Below are 20,591 nucleotides of genomic sequence, written 5' to 3'. Positions count from 1 at the left end.
CCACACGCCCGACAGTGGTTAAAGTCCCAGACCCAGAGATTTGAAACTCACACAGGCCTCGTGTGTATGTGTGTCCAAGATTCTGGGTGGAGAATGGAGGAAAAGGGATTGTGGCATGGCCATCCCCCCTGGGGCCGGGGGGTTGTTTCTCACTTTCCTTCTCACTATCTCTGTCTTTGTCTGTCTGTCTGTCTGTCTCTCTCTCTCTCTCTGGCAAGGGCATGCACTCTAAGGCAAAAAAAAAAAAATTCTAAAAATAAGAAAATAACAACCAAATAGAGAAAATATGCAAGAAATATATCAGAAAATAACAACCGCACAGGTGTTCACTGCCTTGCACCAGCCCCTCATCATGTCTAGCCTGTCATCATTTGGTTGCAGTAGGTGGAGGTGTTGTTGGAAGAACCTCCTGAGTCTATGTGCTGCCTCTGGAACTTCTTGGCTGGGGACTCCTTGCCCAGGGATGGCTGGAGCCACCCAGCACCGGGAGCAGCAGCAGGACTAGCAGTGGGAACAGCATGGGGGACTTCTTCAGAGCCATCGTGGCCTCACACCCCTGGATGAGCCTAAGTCTCCAGTTTAGACTCCAGCAGGGAGTAGAAGGTCAGTGTCTGATCGCTCAGTCCTTCATTCAGGACTTTGGAACTTACTACCAAAAAGTACAATTTTTATTTTCATTGTGAAATATGGAAATTTTTTAAACTTTTTCTTTTATTAAAATTTATTTTACATTTTTTATACATTCAAATCAGATTATTTAGCTTACGAAGTGAACATTTCAATATGTGAACACTTCTCCCCAGTCCAGTTGATCAAAATATCAACAAATAACACCACACATCCCTGTCACATCAATGCTCTGCCTCCGTATCCCTCCTCCAAATGTCCTTCCCCAGGCTCAGCTCCTCCCCACACACCACATCTGACATTCACACCCATCTCTTGTGTTTGTACATCCTTTAGTCCATCAGTTTCAGTCATAGAGTGCGGACACTTGGTATATATTAAGTGGGGACATACAATGTCTCTCCTTCATAGCCTGGCTTGCTTCACTCAGCAGTAAATCTTCCGTATTTTTCCACTTTCTGTCAAAAGCCAGGGTTTTGTTGTTTTCTTTATGGCTGAATAGTATTCCATAGAGTATATGTGCCACAGGTTTTTAAGAAATTGTCAACAGTTTTATTTAAAAAAATTTTTGGATAAGACAACATCAGTTCTCTGCTATGAACACCTTCCTTGTTTGGATTCTCACACTGACCTATGAAACATCTCTTCTGAGCCCATTTCAAGCAAATTACTACAACCCATGTCTTAGCTTAACTACCTAAATACCAACGGAAGAAACTGAGCTTAGAGGATTAAATTCATTTTTGAAACACAGAGTCACTAAAAAAAGGCAAGTCAATAAAAACAAGACCCTGGCATTTGATAGAAAGTGGTCAGATATGGAGGATCTATTGCTGAGTGAAGCAAGCCAAGATATGAAAGAAAGATATTACATGTATCCACTTAATGTATACTGACTATCCATTCTGTGGTAGAGATTGAAATATTGAAGGGCATAAAAGCAGTGAAAATAGTTATGGATGCTGAAGACAGTGTGGAACGGGGCGGGAGAAAGGAAGAGTACAGAGAAGGTTAGCAAGAGAACAGATAGAGAGGCATGACATTAGTGGGACACAGAAATGGTTTATTACCCATTGATGGTAACATGGATAGCATTCTCAACTAGACTGGTCTGAGAAGTATTTCATGTTGGGTAAATTCTTTTTAGAATCAAAATTATATAGATTGATTGAATGTTTAAAAAATAATGATAATAATCTGGAAAAAAATGATGCAAAGCTATTTGATGATGATGGTGTGGAAAGTAATGTCTTTGTCTTGACTGATACGCAAAACAAATGTGATACACTAAAGTTATATGTGAGTCAACGTAATATAAAGATTATGATAATAAATAAATAAAAAATATTGTTAAAAAGGCAGGTCAGATTTCAACTGCAATAAAAATACACTTACCCATCACATTAACTAGTGATTTGACAAGAATTTGATGTGAGTCAGATTCCTGGTTTTTTTAAAAGAATTATTTATTTATTTTTTTCCATTTGTTATTGTTATTTTTTTCTTTATTTGACGAGAGAGAGAGAGAGAGAGAAAGGGAAAGGGAGAAAGCAAGCCACCAGGTCCAGGACTTGAACCATAGTTGGCCATGTGGGAATCCAGCACCCTTATCCATCACACCACCTGCTGGCCCTCAGATTCCTGTTAGGTTGACTCCTTCTAGACACCCCAGTCCAAGTCAGATGACACGATCACAGAAGAGGCGTCCTACTGACCAGTTTCCTCAAGGCTGCCTTCATGTCCCTGTTCCTCAGGCTATAAATAAAGGGGTTCATCATCTGGGGGACCACGGTGTACATCAGTGAGGCCACGGCAGTGATTCTGGAAGATTCAGTCACGGCTGAACTAATGTACACCCCAAAAGCTGCCCCATAGAACAAGGCAACCACTGAGAGGTGGGACCCACAGGTGGAAAAGGCTTTGTATTTCCCTCCTGCTGACGGCACTTTCAAAACAGAGGAGACTATCTTAGTATAAGAGAAAATGATTCCAGTCAGTGGAAGAGCACCAAATATGCCACTTGCAAAATATATCACAATGACATTGACAAAGGTATCAGAACAGGCAAGCTGGATGACCTGAACCACTTCACAGAAGAACAGGGGGATGTCCTGGTCGGTACAGAAGGACAGCCGTAGCACCATCAGGCTCTGCACCAGGGCGTCTCCAATCCCTATGAACAGGGAGGATAAACTCAGCACGCCACAGAGACGGATGTTCAGGATGGCAGTGTACCTCAGGGGGTGACAGATGGCCACAAAACGGTCATAGGCCATTATCGCAAGAAGGGAACTTTCCATACTAGCAAAGACCAGGACGAGGCAGATCTGGGAGAGGCAGCCCGTGTAGGTGATGCTCTGAGTCTGGGTCTGGATGTTGGCCAGCATCTTTGGGATCGTGGTGGTGCTTAAGCAGATGTCAGTAAAGGACAAGTTGGAGAGGAGGAAGTACATGGGGCTGTGCAGGTGGGAGTCTGAGATGACGGCCAGGAGGATGAGCAGGTTGCCCAGGACGGTGACCAGGTACATGGACAGAAACAGCCCAAAGAAAATGAACTTCAGTTCAGGATCCTCTGTCATCTCCAAGAGAAAGAATTCAGAAATTCCTGTTTGGTTTCTGTGTTCCATGGTGCAGATTCATCTGATGGACAAGATGGGGTGGGGGGACAACAATCAAATGAGCATTTTTTCCACCAGCAGGAGAATCACCACTGGTGGCAAAAACCATGGTGGGCCCAGGGAGACTAATGAAGAGAAAGGAAAAATGTTGCCTTCTGGGCATGTTATTGTGCTACTCAAAAAAAAAAAAAAATGCCAGAGAGTGTGTGCACTCAACAGGGAGAGAGAGGAAGAGAGAGAGACTGAGAGGGAAAAGGAAAAAACATCTCCATGAGGAACAGTCACACTGCAACCCTTTCTCCTCCATCTCTTCCTCCGTTTGGATTTCGGGCATGTGCACACAGGTACCCAGCATGTTTCTCAAGCCGTTGGGTCCAGGACTGGAACGGTGCAGTGGGATCCAGCCGTCGTAACTGCCACTGCCTAGCCTGATTTTGATTTTATTTTTTGAAACCTGAAGCTGAAGGCCAGTAGGAGGCATGGTGATTAAGATGCTTGATCCCATAGAGCCAACTCCACCATTCAAGTCCCGGACCTGGCAGCTTGAAAAACACACTGGACACATATGCATGTATGCCCAAAATCGAAGATGGAAAAGTAGGAGATAGGATTGTGGTGTACAAAAGAAAAAAAAAAAAAAAGAAACTACCTCCTTTTTAAAAAAGATTTTTACCATAGTGTGCACGTGTGCACCAGAGAGATAGAGAAAGAACGTGGCGGGTAGGGGGCTGGCCATACCTTATTTCTCCTGCTCAAGAAGAACATGATTGTAGCACCGTGGAGTCTGAGTGTTAGATTAACAGATGAAAGGTACTTAAGAATTGGTTTAAAAAAAAAAAAAGCGGAAAGCAATTACAAACAGACAGGAGAACCATGCTCATTTGGGTCTCATATGATTCTCCAGGATGAAATTGTAGTAAAACTCTTATACATTTCCAGCTATTCACAAAGGGGTTCTAGAGTACCTGCTACCTGATGGCATCACAGTGGAATGACTCCTGACATCTTCAAACGTATCTTACAGAAGCTCTCTCCTCAGGAAGGGAAGGACTGAGGGAGGAATCCAGGCTCCTGAGCAAGAAAGGTCATCCACAGGAGGAGGGTCGGATGCTCCTTATCACTGGGGAAGACTTGCTGAGTGAGACGGTCACAAGTTCATTGCGAGCTCTGTCCCCCAGAGATTCAATATCCAGAGCTCCTCATTAGCCAAGGAACTTCATTTCCCTTGTAATCCCAGAGCACTAAAAATCCTCAAAGACCGATCTTGGAAGAAAGAATTTAGGACGATAGCGTCTGCCCTTAGGTGACCAGTGTACACCTTCCACTTTTCCCCATCTCTGTCTGCTCATCTCCCAGTCTCATTCCTTGCATGGGTGAACACACCACCCTTCACTAGTTGCATTCCAGCCTTCTTTACATGGATGTGACCCGAGGCATCACTATCTAATCAAGGATATCAGGAATCTAATATCAATCTTAAGTGGGAAAATAGAGAGTATGAATGAGTGAATCAATTATTTAAAATATACTTAAGAACAGTTAAGTATAAAAATACAGTAGCTTGTTTTTTTTTTCTGAGATCCATTTAATATTTCCTAGTTCTCTTTTTTTATATTTTACTTTATTTTATTCTTTTTTTAGCACCCAGCATGTTTTTCAGGAGTCCAAGTCGAGGACTCAAACCATGTATTGGCCATGTGAGATACAGTCCCCCAACTCCCATGCCACCAGTTTGATAACTCTGTTTCTATGTTTCTCTTCTTTCATTTTTTGCCAGGGGGCCCATGTGCTCACCGGAGGGAGATGAGATAGAAAGAAAGAAAGAAAGAAAGAAAGAGAGAGAGAGAGAGGAAATCACCCTCTGAGGGATGGTAACGATCAGTTCTCCATTTCTCCCTCCTTTCAGGATTTTGACTCTGCATGCACACGTGCCCAGCATGTATTTCAGGCAGGTGGGCCAGGACTCAAACAGGGCAGTTAGCCATGTGGTATCAAGCTACTTTAACCACAATGCCATTGGCTGATCCAAACTTTCTGTTGCTTTGTTTGTTTGCTTGTTTTTGACAGAGATTTTTGCTATAAGGTGTGTGTGCTCTCCAGAAAGACAGAAAGACAAAAAGCAAGAGATCACCCCTGCGCCCCACCAGAGGGGATGGCCATGCCACTATCCCATCTCTTCCATTCTCCTCTCAGCTTTTTGGGCACATATGCACACACACCCATTGTGAGTTTTAAGCCACCCGGTCTGGGACTCGAACCATTGTCAATTACTTAGGAGTCTAGCAATACCATCTGCTGGTCCCAAGACCTCTGTTGTTTTAACTCATCACCCACAAAAGCCCTGATGTTCCTACTTTTTTAAACTTCTGTGGAAAACTTCTTAATCTTGTGAATATACCTTCCGCCTGCCCTGTCTTACACTCAACATCTCCATCTCCAAGTCAAGTAGTTCTCCATAGAATAAGTTTCCCATAAGACATATTAAAATATTTTGCATGGAGTCCAAAATTGAAGACAACCCTCTAAGACATCAATGATACAATTAATTTTATCCAATTCTAATTCCCTATGTGGGCTCCACTAGAGATAATAAGAAACACAGCAGAATAAGCTGACCGAAAAACATGAAAACACAGAAAAGCTCTTTTTTTAAGATATAGTTGAATCTTTATTTAAAAATCTTATCTGTTAAATTAGCATTTTCCACCAACTGTGGAAGTAGAAACCTTCACAGGCTTTATAATCTTTTGTTCAGTGCTACCTTTGGGAGAACCTTAGCAGCAGCCATTGCTGTCTCTTTAGGTGCTTGCTTAGCCTTTTTTGCTTTCTTGGCAGCCATGATAGCTTGTTCTCACTGAGCCTTTCGAACTTCATATTTTTGGTTCCTCTTGACCATGATATAAACAAGAAATGCGCCAGTGCTGACTCTCTGGAATTTGACTACACAGCAGATCCTTTTCTTTTTTTGGAAAAGTTATTTTTTTTTTCTTTTTTGCTATAGGGTGTGTGCGCTCACCAGAAAGAGAGAGAGACAGAGAGACAGAAGGCAAGAAATCATCCCCCAGGAAGGATAGCCATGCCGCAATCCCTTCTCCTCCATTCTCCTCTTGGGATCTTGGGCACGCACACATACGCACCTGGCGTAAGTTTAAGACGCTGGGTCTGGGACTCGAACCATGGTCGACTACATGGGAGTCCAGCAACATAGCCATTACGCTAACTGCTGGTCCCTGGATCCTTTTCTTTTGAATTTCTTTTGACTGTCCCTTTTTGTGTTTTCTTCTTTAGAGATCAGAACAATTTATCTGTCAAAGATTCCTCTTGGAAAGGATTGCTGACTCACATTTTCTATTAAGATGTTGGAAAACCTTCCCGGAAGTCTGGGCATAGTGCCTCCCATGTGCAGGGTAGATCTTGCAGACGCTGAAACTGCAAAGCTTGACCTTCATGGTGGCGGCTCCCAGGGAAAAGGCAGAAATTTCTTTTCCTGAGCTTTTTCTTCCTACCCCATATTGTTCACTCTCTTTTTATTTACACTTGCTATTTCTGCTTATATCTTCCAATCTTTCCATTTCTGCCATGATCACAGACATTCAGTATATATTGACGGGGGACATACAAAAAAAAAAAAAAACAAACATTTAGCAGACACAGAATGCAAAGTCATTTTGAGGGGATGATGTGTACAGTAACATCTTTGACTTGATGGACATGCAATGCATGTATGTTTTTAAAAACATATTGTATGTCATATAGATGTACAATGATTAAATATAATTTTTTAAAAAGACACATAAAAAAAGAAAAAAAAATGTCATTTTAACCTCAAGTTCAATTAAACTTACCCATTTTGGTTTTAGTCACATTAGAAGAACTTGATGATGGAAAGGTCAGGCATGGAGTTTTTTTCTCATACTGTTGGGTTGTTGGAAGAGTCATGATGAATTTTTGCATAGAAAAAATACATCATGACTTTTCTGACAACTCAATAGAAATAAATACTTTTGCAAAAGTCAATATCAAATATTTCATAATATCTCAAACCACTGAGATGATCTAATTATAAATTTTGGGCACTCACATGCACGTGCCCCATGTGTTTCAAGCCACCAGGTCTGGGACTTGAACCATGGTTTGACATGTGGGAGTCCAGCCACCTTACTCAACATGTTACCCATTGGTCCTTAGAAATTTTTTAAAAATCTTTTTGCCATAGGGTGTATGCATTTGGCAAACAGAGGCAGAGACAATGAGAGGGAAAGTGAGAAATCGTCCTCTGAGGAGATGGTCATGCTACAATCCCTTCTCCTCATTCTTCTCTCAGGATTTTGGCCGTTTTGACTCATTCTGAAACTCCAATGCAAAGTAGACAACACATTCATAGAAGAGAAGTTATCCTACCAGTAAGTTTCCTCAAGGCCCCCTTCATGTCCCTGTTCCTCAGGCTGTAAATGAAGGGGTTCATTATGGGGGTGACCACCGTGTACATCATTGAGGCCACGGCAGTCATCCTGGAAGAGTCAGTAACAGCAGAACTGATGTACACCCCCAACCCTGTCCCGTAGAACAAGGAAACCACTGAGAGGTGAGACCCACAGGTGGAAAAGGCTTTATACTTTCCACCAGATGATGGCATTTTTAAGACAGAGGAGGCTATTTGACTATACGAGAAAATTACTCCCGACAGTGGGATCCCACCAAATATGCTAGTTGCAGAATATATGAGGATGTTATTGATGAGGGTATCAGAGCAGGCGAGCTGGATGACCTGAACGACTTCACAGAAGAACAGGGGGATTTGCAGGTCTGTGCAGAAGGACAGTCTCAACACCATCAGGCTGTGGACCAGGGCATCCAGCAGGCAAACGAGCAGGGACAGGAAAGTCACCAGGACACAGACACGGGGGCTCATCAGGACCGCATACCTCAGTGGGTGACAGATGGCCACGTAGCGGTCGTAGGCCATGACTGCCAGGAGGAAACTTTCCAAACTAGCAAACACCATGACAAAGCAGACCTGGGTGAGGCAGCCCATGTAAGTGATGCTCCGAGTCTGTGTCTGGATGTTGGCCAGCATCTTCGGGATCGTGGTTGTGCTCAAGCAGATGTCATTGAAGGACAGGTTGGAGAGGAAGAAGTACATGGGGGTGTGCAGGTGGGAGTCTGAGCCGACGGCCAGGATGATGAGCAGGTTGCCCAGGACAGCGACCAGATACATGGACAGGAAGACACTGAAGAGGAAGGGCTGCAGCTCTGGATCCTCTGTCACTTCCATGAGAAGGAATTCTGAAAGACTTTGATTTCTGGGATCCATGTTGTTGATTAATCTGATGAAAAAAAATGGGGATCCATAAATGTGTGTTTCAGACTACCAAGGGAACACCACCGGACAAAAACATCTTTCAAAATGAATAAAGTTAACAGAAGTGGGGAGGGCAGCAGGTGGCATGGCTCTGGACTCCCACATGGCTCACTACAGTTCAAGTCCTGGATTCAGCAGCTTGAAAATCATGCCAGGAACATGTGTGTGTGTGTGTGTGTGTGTTGTGTGTGTGTGTGTGTGTGTGTGTGTGTGTGTGTGTACATGCATACCTGAAATCCTAAGAACAGAATGAAGGAAAAGGAATTGTGTCTGGTCATCCCCGTTGGGGAGTGATTTCTCACCTTCCCTCTCTCTGTCTCTCTCCAGCTAACACACACATTCTATACCAAAAACCTAAATAAATAAATTAAAAATAAAATTAATAGAAAGGAATGCAAAAATTCTTCAAAAAGTGGAAATTCTATATAATTTAATTTTTCACAGAAAAAATTCTATTCCACTTTAACATGAACTTTCGAAGTGCCCTCACACAATAAAAAGCACATTCTTTATTCATATTATTTTGTTACTTTGGTTTGTCACACTTAATCCTCGTGTGTCTTTACAGAATATTATACGGGTTCTCAAAGCATCCATGCATTGTATATCAAGCAAGTCAAAGTTATTTCTCTACCCAATAATTTTCCATTCTTGTGTCTGTTGAGTTTTATTTTTTTCTTAGCCCCGCTCTCATGCCCCCAATTGTTCACTCCCTTCTATACAGTCTCTGGGATCTGCCTTGCTGTCTCTGATAATGTATTTTTCAATCTCTCTGTTTATGCCATAAAGTACCAACATTCAGTACATATTGAGCGGGGACCTAGAAAGTCTGTCTTTCATAGACCAGCTTGCTTCACTTAGCATTAAACCCTCTATATTCATTGACATTGTATTTTGTTACCCACCAACCCTGAAGCTTATATAGCAGGTCAACATTTGTTAATTCTGGGGAAGATTACAAGCAGTCATTATAAAAGATACATTTTCTTTGCATTATAGCATCAGAATTTATAAAATACTGGGTCATCAGAAAAATCAAGATGCATTTTTGCATAGGAAAATATGTCATGACTTTTCCAACAACCAATATTTTGTTATTTTATAAAGATAAACAGACAGACTATAGAGACAGCCTGATGATTCTCTCTGGATCCCCAGAGATCTCAGAGCCCTGGAACAGAGAAACACAAAGGACATGTCGAAAACCAGGAATGAGAAGATAAGTTTACCCAACATGCTGCCCTTTCCAACCACAGGATTGCCAGTAAATGGCAGAGAATTTTAAAACGCTCACCTTATGTTAGAAGAGACAGATACGGGGGCCAGCAGATGGTATAAGGGTTACTTCACTGGATTCCCAGATGGCCAACCACAGATCGAGTCCCATACTTGAGACTCGCAAGGCACATGTGCATGCCCAAGATTCCAGGAGAAGAATGGAGGATAATGGATCGTGGCATGGCTGTTCTCCTTGGGGGATGATTTATCACTTTCTCTGTCTCTTTGTCTCTAAGGCAAGTGAATGCATCCTAAGGTTAAAAAAAAAAAATCTCTTAAAAAGAAAAAAAAAAAGAGGCTTTTTTTTTTTTTTTTTTTTTTTTTGACAGGAGGTGTTTTTGTTCAAGCGCGAGGTGCTAGAGGTTTTTGTTACAGGGCACGTGTGCTCGCCAGAAAGACAGAGAGAGAGAGAGAGAAAGCGAGAAATCAACCCCCAGGAGGGATGGCCACGCCACAATCCCTTCTCCTCCATTCTCCTCTCGGGATCTTGGGCATGCATGCACACACACCCCAATGTGAGTTTAAGCCACCGGGTCCGGAACTCTGACCACAGTCAACTACATGGGAGTCCAGTGACATAGCCATTATGCCAACTGCTGGTCCCAAAAAAGAGGCAGGTTTCTATTCAGGCATTGTACAAACCAAGTAGATGAGGATGGAATTAGTATAGATACAAAGGTACGAGAAAAAATGTGAAGCAGATGATAGACAGGAGACCCGCGTGTATCTGGGGGCTAATCTCCAGATATGGGCCCCTCTTAAAGCCTCCCCTGGATGTAATCATAGTAAAACATCAGCCCTCCTTTCTAAATATGAACTAGGAGATTTTAGGGTACCTGGCTGGCATCACAGTGGAATGATTCTTGATGTCTCTGGGTGCATCATTACGGAAGAACAGCCCTCAGGAAGAGCAGAGGGACTAGATACAGCCCCAGATCCTGGCAGTAGGCACCATCTGTAGGAAGAGACCCAGGTGTGTCACTTCTTTTCTGGGAAAGGACAGATGACTGAGGTGGTCACAGGTACGTGGCAGGCTTTGTATCCCTAGAGACTCAATATCCAAAGCTCCTCATTAGCCATGGAGTTGTCACTCTGATCCCAGGGTGATCCAAATCCTTACAGACCAAACTCTAGAAGGGAGAAATGCAGGAAGACAGCTTTCCTGATTTGCGGAGGCCAGGTGTAGACGTTCCACACTTGTCCAGTTGAGTCTGCTTATCCCCAGTCACATCCCTTGCACAGGTGGGCATGCCATCCCTCTCTGTTTGGATTTTGGTCAGCTTTTCGTAGATAAGAATAAAGGCATCTTGGGGCTGGCAGATTGTGTGATGGCTAAGGTGCTAGATTCCCACATGGCCAACCATGTTTTGAGTCCCAAACCTAATAGCTTGCTTTCTCATCTTCCCTTTCTCTCTCTCTCTCGTCTTTCTCTGATCAAAATTTAAAAAGTAATTAATGATGGTGAATAAAATTAAGTAAAATAACTCTTAAAAAGAACAAAGGCATCTTTATATAATCAAAAGGAAAGATTTGGGTTTTCTTCTCTAAGAGTCAAAGAATGTTTCTCTCTTGGACTTTTATCTACACATATATATTTCATACAGAACATCTTAATAATTTTTTGTCACACTGTGTCTCAGATCAATAGTCAGATGCGTACAGATCAGAAACGTATCATTTCATTTTGATAGTTTACATGTACATTACTCTTCACTTTGGGGGACTATGAGTTAAAATTATAAATTTTGATTTTTTTTAGAGAGATGTTTGCTATAGAGCACATGTACTCTCTGGAAAGTCAGAGAGACAGAAAGTGAGAAATCATCCCCCGGGAGGATGGCCACACCGCAATCCCTTCTCCTCCATTCTCCTTTGGAGACCTTGGGCACGCACGCACATGCACCCAGCGTGAGTTTTAAGCTGCCAGGTCCAGGACTTTAATTGTGTTTGACTATGTGAGAGTCCAGGAACATAACCATTACACCATCTGCTAGTCCCTGTGTTTTGATTTTTAATAGTTATGAAAAACACAATGACATGTTAAAGTATTTGTGTGCAAATGTGATCTCAGAACATTTTGATTTTACCTAGTTTTTAATACAGCAGATAGTACCCCAGATTAATATTTCATTAGTATTTTCATATTTAAACAATTCAATTTCGAGGACCAGAAATTGGCATAATTGTTATGTCACTGGACTTTCACATGGTCAGCCATGATTCAAGTCCCGGACCTGGCAGCTTAACACTCACACTGGATGTGTGTGTGTGTGTGTGCATATGCCCAAGATCCAGACACCAAGATCCCAAGAGAAGAATGAAAGAGAGGGGACTGTGGCATGGCCATCCCCCCAGGGGGCATTTTCTCACTTTCTCTGTCTCTCTGGGAGAACATGAGCTCTCTAGCAAAACTCTCTCTTAAAAAAAATTCAATTTGGGCCAGCCAGTGTTGTTGTGGTTAAGGTGGCTGGATCCCATATGGCCGACTGTGTGATTTGAGTCCCAGACCTGGTGACTTGAAACCAGACATGTGTGTGTGTGTATGTTCAAAATCCCAAGAGGAGAATGGAGAAGGGATTATGGTATGACCATTTCCTAGAGGGTGTTTTCTCACATTTTCTATCTCTCTGCCACTCTCTGGTGTGTACACAAAACCAATAAGAAATTTTTTTAAAAACCTAGGGGCCAACAGTTGACATAAGGGTTATGTTGCTGGACCCCCATGTAGTAGACCATGGTTTGAGTCCTGACCTGATGGCTTAGCGCACTCTGGGTGTGTGTGTGTCCATGCCCAAAATCCCAAGAGGACACTGGAGGAGAAGGGATTGTGGCATGGCCATTTCCCCTGGGGAGGGTGATTTCTCGCTTTCTGTCTCTCTCTGTCTCTTTAGAAAGCACATGCACCCTATAGCAAAAATCTCTTTAAAAAACAAAAATAAAAATTCATGCTGGGTGTGTCTGCATGTGTGCCCAAGATCCCAAGAAGAGACGAGAGGGGATTGCAGCGCCATCCCCCCTGAGTGGTGATTTCTCACTTTCTGTCTCTCTGTCTCTTCTGACTTTCTGGTGAGTGCATGTGACCTATAGCAAAAATCTGAAAACAAAAACAAACCTCCAAAAATTGAGTCAGTTTTGCTGGTGCCTACATCATTTTTTACATTTTCAATATCACTAAGCAGCAGAAATTCATCATTAGATGAAATTCAAGGCAATAGCACTGGTAATTTTGTTTTTCTTTTATTTTTTAAATTATTTATTTTATTTTATTTATTATTATTATATTTTAATATGCTATAGAGCATGTGTGCTCAGAGAGAGAGAGGGGGAAAGTGAGAAAGCAAGCCACCATGTCTGGGATTCAAATCACAGTTGGCCATGTGGCACTCCAGTGCCGTAACGACCACACCATCCGTTGGCCCCTATTTTTTTTTTATCTTTTTACATTTACTATATATCTTTGCCCAAAGAATAGAAATACACTCAGTCAGAAAAACACTTGGACCTTCGTGTTTACTGCAGTGTTATTCACAATTGCTAAGACATTGAGTCAACCCAAATTTCCAAGAACAGATGAAGAGATAGCACTGTTCATTTCTGAGGGCAACTATGAACCTGCTAGTACAGAAATAATGAGTGCATGAATGGAGAGAGAGAGAGGAAAGATCCTAGCAATTCAAAAAATCTACGAATAAAATTTTAAAAAGGAAAAAAAAAGAAATTGTGCAATTTAAAGATAAAATAAAATGTGTATTGTCAGATATGAAATGTGGACACTTTTATGGAATTATGTTTCTATTTTCCAGTATATAAAGAACAAATATTACAATGACTTGGGGGAAAGTAATCTTCAAGTGGTGAACATACAAAATCAAGAATCAAAATTTGATAACTTGAATTCATTCCAGATGAAATTATTCTCACAGTCTAACATAAGGACTTAATTTTTATAATAATGTTTATTGTAATTTCTTTTTTCTCTTATTTCTTATTTTTTTTTACATTTAATGACTGTACATCTTTACATCAGTGATTTATGCTTTCCATTTTAGAATTTTTCCAACATGAATACATTGTATACTAGTCCAGTCAAAGATATTACCATACACATTATCATCAACAGATCATTTTTCATTTTTGTGTCTGTTAAATCTTTTGCTTCTATTCCCTCCCTCTACCCCCCAACCCCACCCATACTCTTCCCACACCGTCTCTAGTATCCACAGTTGCTCTCCATGCTTTTATGTAATTTCCTTTTTTTAGTTTTATTTTTTCTTGTATGATTACTTAGTCACACTTCATTGTTGTGTAGCTCTATAGCGCCATGCTATTCAATGGATCTCAACAAAATACATTTCTTGGGACCAGCAGGTGGTGTGGTGGTTAAGGTAATGGACTCCCACATGGCCAATTACACTTCAAGTCCCAGACCTGGCAGCTTGCTCTCTCTCTCTCTCTCTCTCTCTCTCTCTCTCTGTCACTCTCTGGCAAGCACATGTGCCCAATAGCGAAATAATAATAATAATAATAATAATAATAATAGTAATAATAATAATGAATTAAATTAAATAAATAATTCTTTAAAAAATGCACTCCTCCTTTCTTGCAGAAACTTTAAACCATTTGAGAATGAGGCTGAATCAAGGCTGTGCTATAACCATAGCCTTCATTTCATCTTCTTATTGCCCCATCCAGCTTTTCCAAAAGAACACTTTCCAAAAGATCACTGTCAGGGACCAGCAGGTGGTGTGGTGGTTAAGGCGCTGGGCACTCCCCCACTGACCAGGGTTCAAGTCCTAAATCTGGTGCTTGCTTTCTCACTTCCTCTCTCTCTCACTCTCATCCTCTTTCTTTCTCTGGTCAAATTAAAAAATAAATGAATGAATCAATAAAATAAAATAAATAATTATTAAAAAAAAAAAAAAGATCACCGTCACAAAAAACGTGATCAGGTTCAGCTTCTTTGGTTCCTGAGCAAAGAGAATACAGAGACTGAATTTATTTTTTAATCATCTCAGAGATATACGAAGAGTGAGTCAGGTTTCAAATCCATGTTAAAATGTACTTGCCTTGGGCCAGCAGGTGGCATGGTGGTTAAGAGGCTGGACTTCCACATAACCAACTGTGGTTCTGTTTAACCAACTGATTTTCAGTCACCCTGACCTGGTGACTGAAAAATCATACCAGACATGTGTGCATGCATGCCCAAAATTCCAAGAGTAGAATGGAGAAGAGATTGCAGCATGCCCATCCCCGCAGGGAGTGATTTCTCAATTTCCCTCTCACTGTTTCTGTCTCTCTCCAGCAAGCACATGTGCCCTATGGCAAAAACCTTTTTTTTAAAAAAATGTACTTGCTTGGGACCAGCAGATGGCATAATGGTTATGTTGCCAGACTCCCACATGGCCAACTGTGGTTCAAGTCCCCAAATTGGAAGATTCAAACTCATGTGGGCATAAGTGTGTGCGTGCCCTAGATCCAAGAGGAGAATGGAGGAGAAGGGATTGTGGCATGGCCATCCCCCCGGAGGGTGATTTCTCACTTTCTGTCTCTCTGTCTCTATCTCTCTGGTGAATCCACACAACCTATAGCAAAAGTCTCTCAAAATAAAAAAAGTACTTGCCTTTATGTTAACTAGACATTTTAGAAGAACATGGTGACAGAATGGTCAGGTATTCTGGTTCACCAAGATTCCTGTCTCTTTGATATTTTCAAGAAACTTTAGCCCAAATCAGATGACAGATTCACAAAAGAGAAGATATCCTGCAGGCGAGTTTCCTTAGGGCTTCCTTCATGTCCCTGTTCCTCAAGCTATAGATGAAGGAATTGGCCATGGGAGTGACCACCGTGTACATCACTGAGGCCACCGCTGTCATCCTGGAAGAGTCAGTGACTGCAGAACTGATGTACACCCCAAAAGCTGTCCCATAGAACAAGGAGACCACCGACAGGTGAGACCCGCAGGTGGCAAAAGCTTTATACTTTTCACTAGAGGATGTCTTTCTCATAATAGAGGAAATGATTTGAGTATAAGAAAACACGATTCCAAGCAGAGGCACACCACCAAACACGCTCGATGCAAAATAGATAAGAAAGTTGTTGATGAGTTTATCAGAGCAAGCGAGCTGGATGACCTGAACCACGTCACAGAAGAAAAGGGGGATCTCCAGGTCTGTGCAGAAGGACAGTCTCAACACCATCAGACTGTGGAACAGGGAATCTGCCACACTAAATAACAGAGAGATAAAAACCATCACACTACAGAGACGGATGTTCATGATGACCGTGTACCTCAAGGGGTGACAGATGGCCACATAGCGGTCAAAGGCCATGACTGCCAGAAGGAAATTTTCCAAGCTAGCAAAAACCAGGACGGAACACATTTGCACAAGGCAGCCCATGTAAGCAATGCTCTGAGTCTGTGTCTGGATGTTCACCAGCATCTTTGGGACCGTGGTGGTGCTTAAGCAGATGTCAGTAAAGGACAGATTGGACAGGAGGAAGTACATGGGGGTGTGCAGATGGGAGTCTGAGCTGACAGATAGGATGATGAGCAGGTTGCCCAGAATGGTGACCAGGTACATGATCAGGAACACACTGAAGAAGAGGGGCTTCAATTTTGGATCCTCTGTCACTTCCAGAAGAAGGAATTCTGAAACAGTTGTTTGGTTTCCAGGATTCATGCTGCTGACAAATCTGATGGAAAGAGAGGAGTTAGGGCCACCAGCTGGCATGTCAGTTAGGGTGTCTAGATCACACATGGCTGACTACACAGTTCGAGTCCCAAGCCCAGAGACTTGAAAAAGCACACTGAGTGTGTGCATGTGTGTGTGCCGAAAATTTAGAGAAGAGAACAAGGAAATAGATTGAGGCATAGCCATCCCCTCTGGGGGATGCTTTTTCAACTTCTTTCTCTCCCTTTCTCTCTCCATAGAGCACATACACCTTGTATCATCTTTATAAAATGAAAAAGAGGGACTAGTAGATTGTATTATGGTTACACTGCTGGACTCCCACACGGTCGATCGCAGTTTGAATCCCAGGCCTGGTGGCTTGAAACTCACATAAGACGGATGTGTGTGCATACCCAAAATCCCAAGAAGAGACTAGAGGAGAAGGGATTGTGGTGTGGCCATTCCCCCCAGGGGAGCAAATTCTCACCTTCTGTCTCTCTCTGTCTCTCTGGCAAGCACCCACCCTTATAGCAAAAATCTTTCTACAAAAAAAATAGAAAAAGAAAAGGGATGAGGACATGTAGTGGCACAATGGTAGCTCAACTGGACCCACGTGTAAAGGGTCCTGGGTTTGAGTCGCCAGACCTTCCTGAATCTTCCTGGTATGTGGACAGGAGTGCCTGTGATCCAGGTTGAGGCGTGGTCTGGATCTCAGCAAGTGGTCTCTGTTAGGAGTCTCTCTCTCTCTCTCAAAAGATATAAGTTTATAAAGAAAGAAAATGTTTGAAGGACACGACCAGATCACAGACAAGATCGCTGTCCTTGAAAGTCAAGGAAACTAATGGAGGGGTATCAAAAAATGGGGTGGGCTTTCTTACTTACACATACTAATTTGTTATCATCACAAAACTTGAAGCTTTTATAGCAGAGGGTCAACATTGGTTAATTCCGGAAGAGGTCAAGGATGACTCATTATAAAAGCTACATCATCAGGCTGACCTCTAATGGTTAAGAGAACCAGACCCCACGTGGTGGACCATGGTTGAAATCCTGGCCTTAGCAGTTTGAAAAACAAGCCAGGAATGTGTGTGTGTGTGTGTGTGTGTGTGTGTGTGTGTGTGCGCGCGCGCACTTGAAATATTGTCAGGATGAAGAAATGGAGGAGAAGGAGTTATGGTTTGACCGTGCTCGATTGGGGTGCTTTGTCCTCCCTTCCATTCTGTTTCTCTCTGACTAGTTCCCAGTAATTAAGGAGAAAAAAAGAAGATGCACCATGTTTACTATTCTGCTTGCTAAAAAATATTTTGTAATTTTATAAAGAGAAATACATAGACTAGGGAGATAACCTTAAGATTCTCTCTGGAACTCCAAAGATCTCAGAGCCAGGGAGCAGAGATATATAAAGGTGTGCTAAGAACCAGGAATGAGGAACCAGCAGTTAGCGTAATGTCTATGTCGCTGGACTCCCATGTAGTCGACCGCGGTTCTCGTCCCAAACCCGGTAGTTTAAAACTCACGCTGGGCACGTGTGCGTGCGTGCCCAAGATCCCAAGAGGAGAATGGAGGAGAAGGGATTGTGGTGTGGCCATCCCTCCCTGAGGGGTGATTTCTCGCTTTCTGTCTCTCTGTCTTTCTCTGTCTGTCTGGCGAGAGCATGCACCCTATAGCAAAAACTTCTCAAAAAACAAAACAAAACAAAACAAAAAACTAGAAATGAGAAGATATGGTGAACTTACCAAGCATTCTGTCCTTCACAACCACAAGATTGCTAGTAAATGACCAAGAATTTTAAGACAGTCATCCTGTTTTAGAAGAAGCAGATTTCCCTTCAGGAGGAGAGAGAAAACGGTCCTGACCATCGTAGAAATTGAGCACAAGATCAGTAAATGAGAATTGTATTCATTTGGATTTGTTTTGTTTTTAAATTTTCAAGTTTGTTCCAGGGCATGAGCAGTTGCCAGAGAGAGACAGAAAGGCAGAGAGAGGGAAAGCGAGAAACCACTCTTCTCCCAGTGGTGGGAGGGATGCCCACACCTCAATCTCATCTCTGTTCTCTTCTCAGGATTTCCGGCAAGCATGCACATGCACTTGGCGTGTTTAAGCCGCCAGGTCTGGCATAATCAGCTATGTGGGATCCTGCCACCTTAACCTCCACGCTACCCGCTCACCTAAGAATTGCATTGGTGCTGATGCAAAGATACAGAAAAGGCGTGAGGAAGATAATACACAGGACCTCTGTGTATCTGGAGGGTTTAACTCTAGAGTTAGACCCCTCTCAAAGCTTCCCCTGGACGCCATTGTAGCCAAACCTCTGTCCTCCTTTCTAAACATTAACTCAGGGACATTACCCTAGCTGGCATCACAGGGGACTTCTTGGATTCTCGACATCCCTGGATGAATCGTATGGAGGCTGTGTCCTCAGGAAGGGCAGAGGGACTAGACAGAGAAATGAAGTCCTGGGTCCTGGTAAGGGGAGGAGGGTCCTCTGTGGGGAGGAGATCAGGTGTGTCACTTCTCTTCTATGGAAGGACTGATGAAGGAGGTGGTCACAGATACGTGGCAGGCTCTGTATCCCTAGAGACTCTATATCCAAAGCTGCTCATTACCCAAGAAAATGCATTGTCACTGTGATCCCAGGGTGAGCCGAATCCTTAAAGACCAAACTCTCAAAGGGAGAAATGCAGGAAGACAGCTTCCCTGACCTGTGTTGGCCAGGTGTAGACTTTTCCCATTCGTCCAATTGAGTCTGCTTATTCCTGGTCACACCCCTTACACAGGTGGGCACGCCACCCTTCTCTGGATTTCGCTCTTCTCTTATGGCTATAAACAAAGGCATCTATATGTAATCAGTATCAAAACATCTGAAAAACTTTTGGTGTGGAAATCTAGTTGCCATATATGGCTATAAATAATTTATTGAAAGTATAAATTCTTACTTTAACAATTTTTAAATATTTTTTACATTTACATTTAATCACTGTGCATCTTTTCAGTATACAACATGTTTTTTTTTTCCAGCAAGGAAGTAGTACATATGAATCAAGCCAGAGATATTACCCTATGTATCTTCATCAATAGATAACCTTTCATTCATGAGCCTGTTAAAAATTTACTGGGGCTGGGACCAGCAGTTAGCGTAATGGCTATGTCGCTGGACTCCCATGTAGTCAACCCCGGTTTGAGTCTCAGACTCAGTGGCTTAAACTCACACCGGGCACGTGTGCGTGCATGCCCAAGATCCCGAGAGGAGAATGGAGGAGAAGGGATTGCAGCGTGGCCATCCCCCCTGGGGGGTGATTTCTCGCTTTCTGTCTCTATGTCTCTCTCTGTCTGTCTGGCGAGTGCACGCGCCCTATAGTGAAAATCTCTCCAAAAAAAAACCCAAATAAACAAACAAAAACAAACAAACAAAAATTTACTGGGCCAGCAGGTGGCATTGTGGATAAGTCACTGTACTCTCACATAGGCAACCAAGGTTCCAGTCTCAGACCTGGTGGCTTGCTTTCTCACTTTTCCTCTCTCTCTATCTGTCTGTCTCTCCCTGGTTGAGCGCATGTGCCCTATAACTAATTAAAATAATAATAACAAAATTAAATGAATAATTCTATCAAATAAAAATAATCACTTTCTTTTATTCATTTCTGTTGTTTCTTTTGATTTTCATCTATTTTTCTTTACATTTTGGGACACACAGTGCTTATCTTTCATGGTCTGGCTTATTTCCTTAGCATTCCATCTTCTGGATCCATCTAACTTGTAGCAAATGACAGAGTCTTGATGTTCTTTACGCCTGAAGAGTATTCCATTGTGCATAAGTGCATCTTTTTAATCCGTTCATCATTTGTTGGGCACTTAAGTTGGCTCCATGACTTAGCTACTGTGACTAATGCTGCAATAAAAATGGAGGCACAAGTGTTGTTCTGACTGATTTCCTATTCTTTGGGTAAATACCCAAGATAGCAAAGTCATTTTTTTCTTTTTTTCTTTTTACTTCTTTCCTTTTCTTCCAAAGTCATTTTTTTATAATTATTTTAT

At 42.3% G+C, this 20,591-nt stretch overlaps 3 protein-coding genes and 1 pseudogene across 3 annotated transcripts; all 4 read right to left on the bottom strand.

Annotated features, from left to right (window-relative positions):
* Positions 1-2,318: 2,318 nt before the first annotated feature.
* LOC102478783 (olfactory receptor 7G1) lies at positions 2,319-3,269 on the bottom strand. The gene has a single exon (XM_006156170.1). The coding sequence runs from the start codon at positions 3,252-3,254 to the stop codon at positions 2,319-2,321; it is 936 nt and encodes a 311-aa protein (XP_006156232.1). The 5' UTR covers positions 3,255-3,269.
* Positions 3,270-5,938: 2,669 nt separating this feature from the next.
* Positions 5,939-6,694, bottom strand: LOC106735680 (60S ribosomal protein L24 pseudogene; annotated as a pseudogene).
* A 929-nt stretch (positions 6,695-7,623) lies between these two features.
* On the bottom strand, positions 7,624-8,580 carry LOC102468215 (olfactory receptor 7G2). The gene has a single exon (XM_006156146.2). It carries the CDS (start codon positions 8,557-8,559, stop codon positions 7,624-7,626), a length of 936 nt encoding a protein of 311 aa, XP_006156208.1. The 5' UTR covers positions 8,560-8,580.
* A 7,046-nt stretch (positions 8,581-15,626) lies between these two features.
* On the bottom strand, positions 15,627-16,568 carry LOC102467800 (olfactory receptor 7G1). The gene has a single exon (XM_006156145.1). It carries the CDS (start codon positions 16,563-16,565, stop codon positions 15,627-15,629), a length of 939 nt encoding a protein of 312 aa, XP_006156207.1. The 5' UTR covers positions 16,566-16,568.
* Between the last annotated feature and the right edge of the window lie 4,023 nt (positions 16,569-20,591).

Source organism: Tupaia chinensis, unplaced genomic scaffold, assembly GCF_000334495.1.
Source record: "Tupaia chinensis unplaced genomic scaffold, TupChi_1.0 Scaffold000482_1, whole genome shotgun sequence".
Taxonomy (NCBI): domain Eukaryota; kingdom Metazoa; phylum Chordata; class Mammalia; order Scandentia; family Tupaiidae; genus Tupaia; species Tupaia belangeri.
Note: the sequence above shows the minus strand (reverse complement) of the source record. Positions and strands in the feature narration are given on the sequence as shown.

Coding starts and splice junctions, on each gene's coding strand:
- LOC102467800 (XM_006156145.1), bottom strand. CDS start 16,565: ATGAATCCTGGAAACCAAACAACTGTTTCAGAATTCCTTCTTCTGGAA.
- LOC102468215 (XM_006156146.2), bottom strand. CDS start 8,559: ATGGATCCCAGAAATCAAAGTCTTTCAGAATTCCTTCTCATGGAAGTG.
- LOC102478783 (XM_006156170.1), bottom strand. CDS start 3,254: ATGGAACACAGAAACCAAACAGGAATTTCTGAATTCTTTCTCTTGGAG.